This window comes from Coffea eugenioides, chromosome 7 (assembly GCF_003713205.1).
Source record: "Coffea eugenioides isolate CCC68of chromosome 7, Ceug_1.0, whole genome shotgun sequence".
In the NCBI taxonomy this organism is placed as follows: Eukaryota; Viridiplantae; Streptophyta; class Magnoliopsida; order Gentianales; family Rubiaceae; genus Coffea; species Coffea eugenioides.
The window spans coordinates 1,104,211-1,120,597 of NC_040041.1; the positions used below are offsets into that span (position 1 = coordinate 1,104,211).

Here is a 16,387-nt window from a genome sequence, read left to right on the forward strand (position 1 = left end):
AGCTCAAGGAAGTTGAGTAGATGAAGAAAAGTACGGAATAAGGTGGTGAAATACTAATCGTTGTTTCGATTTTCGAATTCTTAGAGCATTTGAGAGATGGGAGTGACTCAAAAAGATTGTTACCAAAATATATTAATGGCGCATCATTTAGCTGACTCCTCCCAAGTGCGTGCGTGAGTTTTGACTGTACAGAATTTCGATATAGCCCGGCCAAGTTATTGTGAATTTGGATAATCTGGGCTCGTCCAATCTGTGATTGATTCATTTGTCTTTAACTTCTCAATTTTTTTTCTTTTCCAATCTCATCTAGTAAAACCAGTTTACTATATAAACCACATAGCATCAAATTAGCTTTCGTGGTAGAACTGTTTTTCTTCTTCTCTTTTTGCTTCTTTCTCAAGTTATCGTGGTTGGCGAATTATATAATAACAAGGAAAGAAATGTATTCGAACATTGCATGCATGTCTTCCCCCACCCCCCCCCCCCCCCTCCCCCCATAAAAGAAAAAAAAATTTTGCATGCATGTGACGGTAAAATAAATTTTTTTAAAAAAAAGAAAAGAAAAAAGATGGAAGAGGCATTCTGCGTGAAGTTGTGATCTAGACTCTAGCCTACTGACACTAACTAACTGTGTGTGTATATATAGAGTGGTACGTCGTTTATTTCATTTCCCTCCTCGACGATCAATTTCAAAAACTTGGTGCTGTCTTCTTCATCTTAATCTTTCAACTCTCAGTTCTCAAATCATCAGCAACAATGGTGTAAGTTTTCAAATGGATTTTTTATTACACGTACTGTATGTGTACTACTTGTTCTTAATTACGTGATATTTTTTGCAGTCAATTTGGTGATATTATACCTACCTTGCTTCAGTTCTTTTCCGACCTGGGGATGGAGAGCTTCGAACTTGTGGAGCGAATGCGGAATGCGAATTCGGATATGAAGTTTGTAAAAGCTATAAACGACCTTCTTACGCCTGAGCTAACTGGAGAAGAGGAGTCGTCTTCCGATAGAACAATCCGCATTATCACACACTTCATTCCTGCCTTGATCTCCGAATTGAACTTGCCTACTACTCCTTCCCAGCGTTTTCTAGACTTGCTGAGTGCTAGAAATTGGAAGGACTTTCAGTCCACCAAAGCTTTGAAGGAACTTCTGGTGGCGGGAAAGCCGCCGATACAGTTCCAGAATGATGAAACTAGTTCAAAATTGTCGCCGTTACTGACAGGAGAATATGAACTTGAAATATATCCTAAACGACTGAAAATAGGCGAGGTCGTAAATATTTTTGACGTGATATCTCTGTAAATCAGTATCTACTTTTTGGCATTAAATTTGTTTATATTCTACACGGAAGAAACAAAAAATTACCTCACATCTCATTTTTCTTAAGAGATTTTAACTTTTTAGTATCTTTTATTGTTAAGAAATTAATCTATTCTCCATCGTAGGAACAGCCAGCGAAGATTGGAGAAGAAGGTCCAGAGAAACATGAACCGCATGTTGAAGTGCTGTTACCATGGCTACAGGTACCGGAAAGAGTAAATGATTTAGGGTCTGTTTGGTTGGAAGTAAAATGTTTTCCTTGGGAAAATATTTTTCGTGGAAGTAATTTTTCATGAAAATCATTTCCCTTTCATCATTTTCAGGTGTTTGGTTAGCTTATTGAAAATATTTTCTTATTTCATTTTTTTGGTGTTCGTTTAACTTTTGAAATATTTTCACTTTTATCTCTATCTTTACTTTCTACACATTATAACTACATACTTCTTCCCATGCAAAATAAGAAAATTTATCTCATTGTTTAACTTTAAAAAATCTTGGAGAAATGTATATATGAATAAAAAATATCTCCTTAACCAATAAACAAATTGCTGGCAATTTAGTGTCAAATATCAATCACATGCAATGCTTATTGTGACATATATCTTGCACTCTCACTGCTGAAAGTTTCTCTAGAAAAGAATGTCCCTATTATATATAATTAATTACTAGCATAGGATGAGTAGAATGAGATTTTTTTTTTATTTTGAATATACTAGGGGGAGGGTTGGGTTGGGTTGGGTGGTACGGGGGAGGGAGTGTAAGGAAGAGATTTTGGGTTCGAATCCTCCTGTTTACACTAAAAAAAAAGAAGAACATACTACAAGATGTTTTCAGTAAGTTTGAAACATACTACAGGCGGGATGCATGCATTTCGGAAAACAACTTCAATAAGTTTGGAAGGGAAGTTGTTTTCCATAAGATGGGTGAAAATATTTTACATAGGAAAATGTTTTCAGTAACTTTTGTGCAATCAAACACGGGAAATTAGGAAAATATTTTCCTCCCGAAACAAACGGACCCTTAGTGGAAAAGTCTTTTTTTTGAGATTTAATCTCTCTATCTCTCTCTCTCTTTTAATAAATGTTTCAAATTTTGAAAAAAAAAAAATTTCACATTGCGACAGGATGTTGAAGGAGAAGTTCATGCTGAAGAGGCTGCTGCACTGCCGCCAGATGCATTTTTACAGGAACCGGATGAACCAAACACTGAAGGAGGTGATGCTGGGGATCTACAATTCCATATTGAAGACTTTGTGGCTGGGGAGGTGGTCCAAGAATTAGATGATCTGGTAATTAAATTTTTTTAGAGTTTTATTATTATTTTTTAATTAAACGTTATTTTTACTTAATGAAATGATTAATAGAATTATTTTATTCTTTATCTTAGGAAGAAGAGGAAGACGGGCATGCTGGAGATGCTCCTCAGTTCCCACCGGTGCCGCCAGATGCATTTTTACAGGAACCGGATGAACCAAACGCTGAAGGAGGTGATGCTGGGGATCTACATTTCCATATTGAAGACTTTGTGGCTGGGGAGGTGGTCCAAGAATTAGATGAACTGGTAATTAAGTTTTTTTAGAGTTTTATTATTATTTTTTAATTAAAAGTTATTTTTACTTAATGGAATGGTTAATAGAATTATTTTATTCTCTATCTTAGGAAGAAGAGGAAAACGGGCATGCTGGAGATGCTCCTCAATTCCCACCGGTGCCGCCAGGTGCATTTTTACCGCCAGATGTTGAAGACTTTGTGGCTGGGGAGGTGGTCCAAGAATTAGATGAACTGGTAATTAAGTTTTTTTAGAGTTTTATTATTATTTGTTAATTAAACGTTATTTTTACTTAATGGAATGATTAATAGAATTATTTTATTCTCTATCTTAGGAAGAAGAGGAAGACGGGCATGCTGGAGATGCTCCTCAATTCCCACCGGTGCCGCCAGATGCATTTTTACTGCCCTTAGATGAACAAGCTACTGATTTGCGTATCAAGTTAACAGAGGTAAAGTGTCTCTTATTTGTGCATTGAGGGGAAAAAAAGAAGTAGTTTTTCAATATTTTTTTCAATGACTTTCTTATCTTTTTAAAATTATTCTTCTGACAATATATTACTCTATGCCTTACTGTAGGACGGTGAGGACGTCTACATTCCCCCAAAACCACAAGGCCCACAGACAAAACGCCATTCCTAAATTTGGATAGAAGAGTCGACCCTGGAATCTGGATAGAATAAACCGGAAGATTCCGGCACTTGAAATTGCTCCTGAACTTTACCTATTTTGCTTAATTCCTTCCTCAAAGCAACTGTAATAAGAGGTAGAGTCCTTAATTCGATATCTAAAGCGGACATATGCATGTTAGTAGTGGCATTGTACTGCGGAAGGATTCGACAACTGTGGCAAAGCAGTGGGCTTGTTGAATCTGGGCTCTTGATGCATTCTTTTATGAAATATATCATAGCAAGGCGAAATACTGATGCTTTTGGGAGCGTACAGATGGATAACCGTAGTGAATTGAGAGAGAAACTCTCTAATTTCTAATTCAAGGGTTTGGGTATTTTTTGGAGCTTCTGGTGATATAAAATCTAATACTACATGCTTTCAATTTGTTCTGAGTATGTTACTGGCCGTTCTGCGTCTTCCAAGTGATTGTTACGTGTTGCTCGCCTAAATTGCTGCAGATTCTATTTTAGTGTGTAAATCTTATGAAAATGCTAAGAGCGCTAGACATATGTTTATCTTACACGCTTTTGGCTAATTAGACGACTAATTATAATTCAACCTTTTGAACTAGAGAGTTGTGCTTTGTCACTGGAAAGTTCGGATGAACTCTTAGATGGTTTGTGTTATTCTGGGATGGAAAATCTCCCGGATGATTTCGGTTTATACTAGTGTTTCTGGCCAATCTGCATTTTCCGAGGAAGAATTGGTTTCAAATTCATTAATGCTGCAGTGATCGTTTAGCGTCCCTTGCCTAACTTAGTATGCATTTTATATTGAAGTGGGTAGAGCTTATGAAATGAAGTGCAGTAAAAAATAAGAAAATAAGAAAATTTATCTCTATCTTTACTTTCTACACATTATAACTACATACTTCTTCCCATGCAAAATAAGAAAATTTATCTCATTGTTTAACTTTAAAAAATCTTGGAGAAATGTATATATGAATAAAAAATATCTCCTTAACCAATAAACAAATTGCTGGCAATTTAGTGTCAAATATCAATCACATGCAATGCTTATTGTGACATATATCTTGCACTCTCACTGCTGAAAGTTTCTCTAGAAAAGAATGTCCCTATTATATATAATTAATTACTAGCATAGGATGAGTAGAATGAGATTTTTTTTTTATTTTGAATATACTAGGGGGAGGGTTGGGTTGGGTTGGGTGGTACGGGGGAGGGAGTGTAAGGAAGAGATTTTGGGTTCGAATCCTCCTGTTTACACTAAAAAAAAAGAAGAACATACTACAAGATGTTTTCAGTAAGTTTGAAACATACTACAGGCGGGATGCATGCATTTCGGAAAACAACTTCAATAAGTTTGGAAGGGAAGTTGTTTTCCATAAGATGGGTGAAAATATTTTACATAGGAAAATGTTTTCAGTAACTTTTGTGCAATCAAACACGGGAAATTAGGAAAATATTTTCCTCCCGAAACAAACGGACCCTTAGTGGAAAAGTCTTTTTTTTGAGATTTAATCTCTCTATCTCTCTCTCTCTTTTAATAAATGTTTCAAATTTTGAAAAAAAAAAAATTTCACATTGCGACAGGATGTTGAAGGAGAAGTTCATGCTGAAGAGGCTGCTGCACTGCCGCCAGATGCATTTTTACAGGAACCGGATGAACCAAACACTGAAGGAGGTGATGCTGGGGATCTACAATTCCATATTGAAGACTTTGTGGCTGGGGAGGTGGTCCAAGAATTAGATGATCTGGTAATTAAATTTTTTTAGAGTTTTATTATTATTTTTTAATTAAACGTTATTTTTACTTAATGAAATGATTAATAGAATTATTTTATTCTTTATCTTAGGAAGAAGAGGAAGACGGGCATGCTGGAGATGCTCCTCAGTTCCCACCGGTGCCGCCAGATGCATTTTTACAGGAACCGGATGAACCAAACGCTGAAGGAGGTGATGCTGGGGATCTACATTTCCATATTGAAGACTTTGTGGCTGGGGAGGTGGTCCAAGAATTAGATGAACTGGTAATTAAGTTTTTTTAGAGTTTTATTATTATTTTTTAATTAAAAGTTATTTTTACTTAATGGAATGGTTAATAGAATTATTTTATTCTCTATCTTAGGAAGAAGAGGAAAACGGGCATGCTGGAGATGCTCCTCAATTCCCACCGGTGCCGCCAGGTGCATTTTTACCGCCAGATGTTGAAGACTTTGTGGCTGGGGAGGTGGTCCAAGAATTAGATGAACTGGTAATTAAGTTTTTTTAGAGTTTTATTATTATTTGTTAATTAAACGTTATTTTTACTTAATGGAATGATTAATAGAATTATTTTATTCTCTATCTTAGGAAGAAGAGGAAGACGGGCATGCTGGAGATGCTCCTCAATTCCCACCGGTGCCGCCAGATGCATTTTTACTGCCCTTAGATGAACAAGCTACTGATTTGCGTATCAAGTTAACAGAGGTAAAGTGTCTCTTATTTGTGCATTGAGGGGAAAAAAAGAAGTAGTTTTTCAATATTTTTTTCAATGACTTTCTTATCTTTTTAAAATTATTCTTCTGACAATATATTACTCTATGCCTTACTGTAGGACGGTGAGGACGTCTACATTCCCCCAAAACCACAAGGCCCACAGACAAAACGCCATTCCTAAATTTGGATAGAAGAGTCGACCCTGGAATCTGGATAGAATAAACCGGAAGATTCCGGCACTTGAAATTGCTCCTGAACTTTACCTATTTTGCTTAATTCCTTCCTCAAAGCAACTGTAATAAGAGGTAGAGTCCTTAATTCGATATCTAAAGCGGACATATGCATGTTAGTAGTGGCATTGTACTGCGGAAAGATTCGACAACTGTGGCAAAGCAGTGGGCTTGTTGAATCTGGGCTCTTGATGCATTCTTTTATGAAATATATCATAGCAAGGCGAAATACTGATGCTTTTGGGAGCGTACAGATGGATAACCGTAGTGATTTGAGAGAGAAACTCTCTAATTTCTAATTCAAGGGTTTGGGTATTTTTTGGAGCTTCTGGTGATATAAAATCTAATACTACATGCTTTCAATTTGTTCTGAGTATGTTACTGGCCGTTCTGCGTCTTCCAAGTGATTGTTACGTGTTGCTCGCCTAAATTGCTGCAGATTCTATTGTAGTGTGTAAATCTTATGAAAATGCTAAGAGCGCTAGACATATGTTTATCTTACACGCTTTTGGCTAATTAGACGACTAATTATAATTCAACCTTTTGAACTAGAGAGTTGTGCTTTGTCACTGGAAAGTTCGGATGAACTCTTAGATGGTTTGTGTTATTCTGGGATGGAAAATCTCCCGGATGATTTTCGGTTTATACTAGTGTTTCTGGCCAATCTGCATTTTCCGAGGAAGAATTGGTTTCAAATTCATTAATGCTGCAGTGATCGTTTAGCGTCCCTTGCCTAACTTAGTATGCATTTTATATTGAAGTGGGTAGAGCTTATGAAATGAAGTGCAGTAAAAAATAAGAAAATAAGAAAATTTATCTCTATCTTTACTTTCTAACACATTATAACTACATACTTCTTCCCATGCAAAATAAGAAAATTTATCTCATATGTTTAACTCTTTAAAAAATCTTGGAGAAATTATATATATGAATAAAAAATATCTCCTTAACCAATAAACAAATTGCTGGCAATTTAGTGTCAAATATCAATCACATGCAATGCTTATCGTGACATATATCTTGCACTCTCACTGCTGAAAGTTTCTCTAGAAAAGAATGTCCCTATTATATATAATTAATTACTAGCATAGGATGAGTAGAATGAGATTTTTTTTTTTATTTTGAAATATACTAGGGGAGGGTTGGGTTGGGTTGGGTTGGGTGGTACGGGGAGGGAGTGTAAGGAAGAGATTTTGGGTTCGAATCCTCCTGTTTACACTAAAAAAAAAAAGAACATACTACAAGATGTTTTCAGTAAGTTTGAAACATACTACAGGCGGGATGCATGCATTTCGGAAAACAACTTCAATAAGTTTGGAAGGGAAGTTGTTTTCCATAAGATGAGTGAAAATATTTTACATAGGAAAATGTTTTCAGTAACTTTTGTGCAATCAAAACACGGAAATTAGGAACCCGAAACAAACGGACCCTTAGTGGAAAAGTCTTTTTTTGAGATTTAATCTCTCTATCTCTCTCTCTCTCTTAATAAATGTTTCAAATTTTGAAAAAAAAAAAAATTTTCACATTGCGACAGGATGTTGAAGGAGAAGTTCATGCTGAAGAGGCTGCTGCACTGCCGCCAGATGCCATTTTTACAGGAACGGATGAACCAAACACTGAAGGAGGTGATGCTGGGGATCTAGAATTCCATATTGAAGACTTTGTGGCTGGGGAGGTGGTCCAAGAATTAGATGATCTGGTAATTAAATTTTTTTAGAGTTTATTATTATTTTTTAATTAAACGTTATTTTTACTTAATGAAATGATTAATAGAATTATTTTATTCTTTATCTTAGGAAGAAGAGGAAGACGGGCATGCTGGAGATGCTCCTCAGTTCCCACCGGTGCCGCCAGATGCATTTTTACAGGAACCGGATGAACCAAACGCTGAAGGAGGTTGATGCTGGGGATCTACATTTCCATATTGAAGACTTTGTGGCTGGGGAGGTGGTCCAAGAATTAGATGAACTGGTAATTAAGTTTTTTTAGAGTTTTATTATTATTTTTTAATTAAAAGTTATTTTTACTTAATGGAATGGTTAATAGAATTATTTTATTCTCTATCTTAGGAAGAAGAGGAAAACGGGCATGCTGGAGATGCTCCTCAATTCCCACCGGTGCCGCCAGGTGCATTTTTACCGCCAGATGTTGAAGACTTTGTGGCTGGGGAGGTGGTCCAAGAATTAGATGAACTGGTAATTAAGTTTTTTAGAGTTTTATTATTATTTGTTAATTAAACGTTATTTTTACTTAATGGAATGATTAATAGAATTATTTTTATTCTCTATCTTAGGAAGAAGAGGAAGACGGGCATGCTGGAGATGCTCCTCAATTCCCACCGGTGCCGCCAGATGCATTTTTACTGCCCTTAGATGAACAAGCTACTGATTTGCGTATCAAGTTAACAGAGGTAAAGTGTCTCTTATTTGTGCATTGAGGGGAAAAAAAGAAGTAGTTTTTCAATATTTTTTTCAATGACTTTCTTATCTTTTTAAAATTATTCTTCTGACAATATATTACTCTATGCCTTACTGTAGGACGGTGAGGACGTCTACATTCCCCCAAAACCACAAGGCCCACAGACAAAACGCCATTCCTAAATTTGGATAGAAGAGTCGACCCTGGAATCTGGATAGAATAAACCGGAAGATTCCGGCACTTGAAATTGCTCCTGAACTTTACCTATTTTGCTTAATTCCTTCCTCAAAGCAACTGTAATAAGAGGTAGAGTCCTTAATTCGATATCTAAAGCGGACATATGCATGTTAGTAGTGGCATTGTACTGCGGAAAGATTCGACAACTGTGGCAAAGCAGTGGGCTTGTTGAATCTGGGCTCTTGATGCATTCTTTTATGAAATATATCATAGCAAGGCGAAATACTGATGCTTTTGGGAGCGTACAGATGGATAACCGTAGTGATTGAGAGAGAAACTCTCTAATTTCTAATTCAAGGGTTTGGGTATTTTTTGGAGCTTCTGGTGATATAAAATCTAATACTACATGCTTTCAATTTGTTCTGAGTATGTTACTGGCCGTTCTGCGTCTTCCAAGTGATTGTTACGTGTTGCTCGCCTAAATTGCTGCAGATTCTATTTTAGTGTGTAAATCTTATGAAAATGCTAAGAGCGCTAGACATATGTTTATCTTACACGCTTTTGGCTAATTAGACGACTAATTATAATTCAACCTTTTGAACTAGAGAGTTGTGCTTTGTCACTGGAAAGTTCGGATGAACTCTTAGATGGTTTGTGTTATTCTGGGATGGAAAATCTCCCGGATGATTTCGGTTTATACTAGTGTTTCTGGCCAATCTGCATTTTCCGAGGAAGAATTGGTTTCAAATTCATTAATGCTGCAGTGATCGTTTAGCGTCCCTTGCCTAACTTAGTATGCATTTTATATTGAAGTGGGTAGAGCTTATGAAATGAAGTGCAGTAAAAAATAAGAAAATAAGAAAATTTATCTCTATCTTTACTTTCTACACATTATAACTACATACTTCTTCCCATGCAAAATAAGAAAATTTATCTCATTGTTTAACTTTAAAAAATCTTGGAGAAATGTATATATGAATAAAAAATATCTCCTTAACCAATAAACAAATTGCTGGCAATTTAGTGTCAAATATCAATCACATGCAATGCTTATTGTGACATATATCTTGCACTCTCACTGCTGAAAGTTTCTCTAGAAAAGAATGTCCCTATTATATATAATTAATTACTAGCATAGGATGAGTAGAATGAGATTTTTTTTTTATTTTGAATATACTAGGGGGAGGGTTGGGTTGGGTTGGGTGGTACGGGGGAGGGAGTGTAAGGAAGAGATTTTGGGTTCGAATCCTCCTGTTTACACTAAAAAAAAAGAAGAACATACTACAAGATGTTTTCAGTAAGTTTGAAACATACTACAGGCGGGATGCATGCATTTCGGAAAACAACTTCAATAAGTTTGGAAGGGAAGTTGTTTTCCATAAGATGGGTGAAAATATTTTACATAGGAAAATGTTTTCAGTAACTTTTGTGCAATCAAACACGGGAAATTAGGAAAATATTTTCCTCCCGAAACAAACGGACCCTTAGTGGAAAAGTCTTTTTTTTGAGATTTAATCTCTCTATCTCTCTCTCTCTTTTAATAAATGTTTCAAATTTTGAAAAAAAAAAAATTTCACATTGCGACAGGATGTTGAAGGAGAAGTTCATGCTGAAGAGGCTGCTGCACTGCCGCCAGATGCATTTTTACAGGAACCGGATGAACCAAACACTGAAGGAGGTGATGCTGGGGATCTACAATTCCATATTGAAGACTTTGTGGCTGGGGAGGTGGTCCAAGAATTAGATGATCTGGTAATTAAATTTTTTTAGAGTTTTATTATTATTTTTTAATTAAACGTTATTTTTACTTAATGAAATGATTAATAGAATTATTTTATTCTTTATCTTAGGAAGAAGAGGAAGACGGGCATGCTGGAGATGCTCCTCAGTTCCCACCGGTGCCGCCAGATGCATTTTTACAGGAACCGGATGAACCAAACGCTGAAGGAGGTGATGCTGGGGATCTACATTTCCATATTGAAGACTTTGTGGCTGGGGAGGTGGTCCAAGAATTAGATGAACTGGTAATTAAGTTTTTTTAGAGTTTTATTATTATTTTTTAATTAAAAGTTATTTTTACTTAATGGAATGGTTAATAGAATTATTTTATTCTCTATCTTAGGAAGAAGAGGAAAACGGGCATGCTGGAGATGCTCCTCAATTCCCACCGGTGCCGCCAGGTGCATTTTTACCGCCAGATGTTGAAGACTTTGTGGCTGGGGAGGTGGTCCAAGAATTAGATGAACTGGTAATTAAGTTTTTTTAGAGTTTTATTATTATTTGTTAATTAAACGTTATTTTTACTTAATGGAATGATTAATAGAATTATTTTATTCTCTATCTTAGGAAGAAGAGGAAGACGGGCATGCTGGAGATGCTCCTCAATTCCCACCGGTGCCGCCAGATGCATTTTTACTGCCCTTAGATGAACAAGCTACTGATTTGCGTATCAAGTTAACAGAGGTAAAGTGTCTCTTATTTGTGCATTGAGGGGAAAAAAAGAAGTAGTTTTTCAATATTTTTTTCAATGACTTTCTTATCTTTTTAAAATTATTCTTCTGACAATATATTACTCTATGCCTTACTGTAGGACGGTGAGGACGTCTACATTCCCCCAAAACCGCAAGGCCCACAGACAAAACGCCATTCCTAAATTTGGATAGAAGAGTCGACCCTGGAATCTGGATAGAATAAACCGGAAGATTCCGGCACTTGAAATTGCTCCTGAACTTTACCTATTTTGCTTAATTCCTTCCTCAAAGCAACTGTAATAAGAGGTAGAGTCCTTAATTCGATATCTAAAGCGGACATATGCATGTTAGTAGTGGCATTGTACTGCGGAAAGATTCGACAACTGTGGCAAAGCAGTGGGCTTGTTGAATCTGGGCTCTTGATGCATTCTTTTATGAAATATATCATAGCAAGGCGAAATACTGATGCTTTTGGGAGCGTACAGATGGATAACCGTAGTGAATTGAGAGAGAAACTCTCTAATTTCTAATTCAAGGGTTTGGGTATTTTTTGGAGCTTCTGGTGATATAAAATCTAATACTACATGCTTTCAATTTGTTCTGAGTATGTTACTGGCCGTTCTGCGTCTTCCAAGTGATTGTTACGTGTTGCTCGCCTAAATTGCTGCAGATTCTATTTTAGTGTGTAAATCTTATGAAAATGCTAAGAGCGCTAGACATATGTTTATCTTACACGCTTTTGGCTAATTAGACGACTAATTATAATTCAACCTTTTGAACTAGAGAGTTGTGCTTTGTCACTGGAAAGTTCGGATGAACTCTTAGATGGTTTGTGTTATTCTGGGATGGAAAATCTCCCGGATGATTTCGGTTTATACTAGTGTTTCTGGCCAATCTGCATTTTCCGAGGAAGAATTGGTTTCAAATTCATTAATGCTGCAGTGATCGTTTAGCGTCCCTTGCCTAACTTAGTATGCATTTTATATTGAAGTGGGTAGAGCTTATGAAATGAAGTGCAGTAAAAAATAAGAAAATAAGAAAATTTATCTCTATCTTTACTTTCTACACATTATAACTACATACTTCTTCCCATGCAAAATAAGAAAATTTATCTCATTGTTTAACTTTAAAAAATCTTGGAGAAATGTATATATGAATAAAAAATATCTCCTTAACCAATAAACAAATTGCTGGCAATTTAGTGTCAAATATCAATCACATGCAATGCTTATTGTGACATATATCTTGCACTCTCACTGCTGAAAGTTTCTCTAGAAAAGAATGTCCCTATTATATATAATTAATTACTAGCATAGGATGAGTAGAATGAGATTTTTTTTTTATTTTGAATATACTAGGGGGAGGGTTGGGTTGGGTTGGGTGGTACGGGGGAGGGAGTGTAAGGAAGAGATTTTGGGTTCGAATCCTCCTGTTTACACTAAAAAAAAAGAAGAACATACTACAAGATGTTTTCAGTAAGTTTGAAACATACTACAGGCGGGATGCATGCATTTCGGAAAACAACTTCAATAAGTTTGGAAGGGAAGTTGTTTTCCATAAGATGGGTGAAAATATTTTACATAGGAAAATGTTTTCAGTAACTTTTGTGCAATCAAACACGGGAAATTAGGAAAATATTTTCCTCCCGAAACAAACGGACCCTTAGTGGAAAAGTCTTTTTTTTGAGATTTAATCTCTCTATCTCTCTCTCTCTTTTAATAAATGTTTCAAATTTTGAAAAAAAAAAAATTTCACATTGCGACAGGATGTTGAAGGAGAAGTTCATGCTGAAGAGGCTGCTGCACTGCCGCCAGATGCATTTTTACAGGAACCGGATGAACCAAACACTGAAGGAGGTGATGCTGGGGATCTACAATTCCATATTGAAGACTTTGTGGCTGGGGAGGTGGTCCAAGAATTAGATGATCTGGTAATTAAATTTTTTTAGAGTTTTATTATTATTTTTTAATTAAACGTTATTTTTACTTAATGAAATGATTAATAGAATTATTTTATTCTTTATCTTAGGAAGAAGAGGAAGACGGGCATGCTGGAGATGCTCCTCAGTTCCCACCGGTGCCGCCAGATGCATTTTTACAGGAACCGGATGAACCAAACGCTGAAGGAGGTGATGCTGGGGATCTACATTTCCATATTGAAGACTTTGTGGCTGGGGAGGTGGTCCAAGAATTAGATGAACTGGTAATTAAGTTTTTTTAGAGTTTTATTATTATTTTTTAATTAAAAGTTATTTTTACTTAATGGAATGGTTAATAGAATTATTTTATTCTCTATCTTAGGAAGAAGAGGAAAACGGGCATGCTGGAGATGCTCCTCAATTCCCACCGGTGCCGCCAGGTGCATTTTTACCGCCAGATGTTGAAGACTTTGTGGCTGGGGAGGTGGTCCAAGAATTAGATGAACTGGTAATTAAGTTTTTTTAGAGTTTTATTATTATTTGTTAATTAAACGTTATTTTTACTTAATGGAATGATTAATAGAATTATTTTATTCTCTATCTTAGGAAGAAGAGGAAGACGGGCATGCTGGAGATGCTCCTCAATTCCCACCGGTGCCGCCAGATGCATTTTTACTGCCCTTAGATGAACAAGCTACTGATTTGCGTATCAAGTTAACAGAGGTAAAGTGTCTCTTATTTGTGCATTGAGGGGAAAAAAAGAAGTAGTTTTTCAATATTTTTTTCAATGACTTTCTTATCTTTTTAAAATTATTCTTCTGACAATATATTACTCTATGCCTTACTGTAGGACGGTGAGGACGTCTACATTCCCCCAAAACCACAAGGCCCACAGACAAAACGCCATTCCTAAATTTGGATAGAAGAGTCGACCCTGGAATCTGGATAGAATAAACCGGAAGATTCCGGCACTTGAAATTGCTCCTGAACTTTACCTATTTTGCTTAATTCCTTCCTCAAAGCAACTGTAATAAGAGGTAGAGTCCTTAATTCGATATCTAAAGCGGACATATGCATGTTAGTAGTGGCATTGTACTGCGGAAAGATTCGACAACTGTGGCAAAGCAGTGGGCTTGTTGAATCTGGGCTCTTGATGCATTCTTTTATGAAATATATCATAGCAAGGCGAAATACTGATGCTTTTGGGAGCGTACAGATGGATAACCGTAGTGAATTGAGAGAGAAACTCTCTAATTTCTAATTCAAGGGTTTGGGTATTTTTTGGAGCTTCTGGTGATATAAAATCTAATACTACATGCTTTCAATTTGTTCTGAGTATGTTACTGGCCGTTCTGCGTCTTCCAAGTGATTGTTACGTGTTGCTCGCCTAAATTGCTGCAGATTCTATTTTAGTGTGTAAATCTTATGAAAATGCTAAGAGCGCTAGACATATGTTTATCTTACACGCTTTTGGCTAATTAGACGACTAATTATAATTCAACCTTTTGAACTAGAGAGTTGTGCTTTGTCACTGGAAAGTTCGGATGAACTCTTAGATGGTTTGTGTTATTCTGGGATGGAAAATCTCCCGGATGATTTCGGTTTATTCTAGTGTTTCTGGCCAATCTGCATTTTCCGAGGAAGAATTGGTTTCAAATTCATTAATGCCGCAGTGATCGTTTAGCGTCCCTTGCCTAACTTAGTATGCATTTTATATTGAAGTGGGTAGAGCTTATGAAATGAAGTGCAATAAATCTTATGAAAATGCTGAGAATGTTAGACATTGGATTTTGTTAATCTGTTACAAACTTTTGGCTGCACTAGGATGACTTATTCTAATCAAACCTTTTGAACAACAAGACTGTGCTTTACTTCTTAAAAATTCAGATGACCTGGGCTATTTTGGGATATAAATCTCCTAGATAATTTCAATTTTTCAAGTATATTTCTGGCAACTAAGCATTTTCCAAAGAAGAATTAGTTGCATTTTCCTCTATGTGGCAATGATTGTGTGAAGCTCCTAGCAAAATTACTGCAGATTTCATTTTACAGCAGGGTAGAGCTTATGAAAATCATTCTATTTTGGGGCGGGGTAAAATCTCATCAGAAATCAGAATGCTGGACTCTGCCTTTCCAACAAACTTTTGGCTACATTAGATGACTTGTCGTAATCAAACTTTTTGAACAAGATGTTGTGCTTCGCCCTCGAAGTTTAGATGAACTCTTGAATTGTTTGGGTTATTCTAAGGGACACAGTATATGTTGACGTTTCTAGCCATTCTGCATTCCGAAGCCTCAAAGAAGTAGGCTAGGAATATTTTCACATTTCTTTATGTGCACTTTTCGTGTGAAGTCATTTTGCTTTTGAAAATGTTAGTCTGGAAGAGGGTACCCACAACTATTTCTTCTTCTACAGATTTTAGGGGTTTAAAATCTTGAGACGTTTGTGTGAGTGTGAATTATTAGTTAAGATCTTACACATGCAAAAGTTTGTTCCAGATTAGTGGGGAGACACATTTTGCTGCGGCTGTATGTCAAAAATGTTAAGAAGAAATTGTCAGTACACAACAGAATGTCGAAATTAGCACGCTCGTACACATCTCGCATGGAAACTAAACGTAAAACAGGAAAAAGATTGAGGCAAGGCATGGGGTATGCGAGTAGTAATGAGCAGTTCGATTGAGTACATAATTTGGTTTCTAGAATGCAGGATATTTTTTTTGGAGAAAAAATTTATACAGCGTGGTCACTTTTTTGAAATTTAGAGTATATGTTCCCTTGAAAGCTCTAACTCAAATTCAATATGTTTACTCACTGGTTTGATTATTTTTTCATTTTTGAGTGTCCTAACTTGAATCTTCTACCTTATCATCAGCTTATCCTATTGAAGGGGCAAAAATATATAAAACCACAAGATCCTAATTTCCTTTGTTGGTTCCACAGAATACACTGGCCGTTCTGCGTCTTCTAAGTGATTGTTACATGTTGCTTGCCTAAATTGCTGCAGATTCTATTTTAAAATGGGCTAAAGCTTATTAAAATGGTTCTGTTTTAGTGTGTGGTAAATCTTATGAAAATGCTGAGAGCGCTAGACATTTGCTTATCTTACACGCTTTTGGCTAAATTAGACGACTACTTATAATTCCACCTATTGAACTAGAGAGTTGTGCTTTGTCATTGGAAAGTTCGG

The 16,387-nt window shown here is 36.2% G+C and overlaps 1 protein-coding gene across 1 annotated transcript; it reads left to right on the forward strand.

Moving 5' to 3' along the window:
* The first annotated feature begins 756 nt into the window (after positions 1 to 756).
* Positions 757 to 14,110, forward strand: LOC113777922. The gene is made up of 24 exons (XM_027323156.1): positions 757 to 761; positions 840 to 1,275; positions 1,452 to 1,529; positions 2,450 to 2,614; positions 2,713 to 2,886; positions 2,985 to 3,110; positions 3,209 to 3,325; positions 5,099 to 5,263; positions 5,362 to 5,535; positions 5,634 to 5,759; positions 5,858 to 5,974; positions 7,748 to 7,912; positions 7,987 to 8,184; positions 8,283 to 8,408; positions 8,507 to 8,623; positions 10,396 to 10,560; positions 10,659 to 10,832; positions 10,931 to 11,056; positions 11,155 to 11,271; positions 13,045 to 13,209; positions 13,308 to 13,481; positions 13,580 to 13,705; positions 13,804 to 13,920; positions 14,048 to 14,110. The coding sequence occupies exons 1-24, from the start codon at positions 757 to 759 to the stop codon at positions 14,108 to 14,110; spliced, it is 3,516 nt and encodes a 1,171-aa protein (XP_027178957.1).
* The last annotated feature ends 2,277 nt before the right edge of the window (positions 14,111 to 16,387 follow it).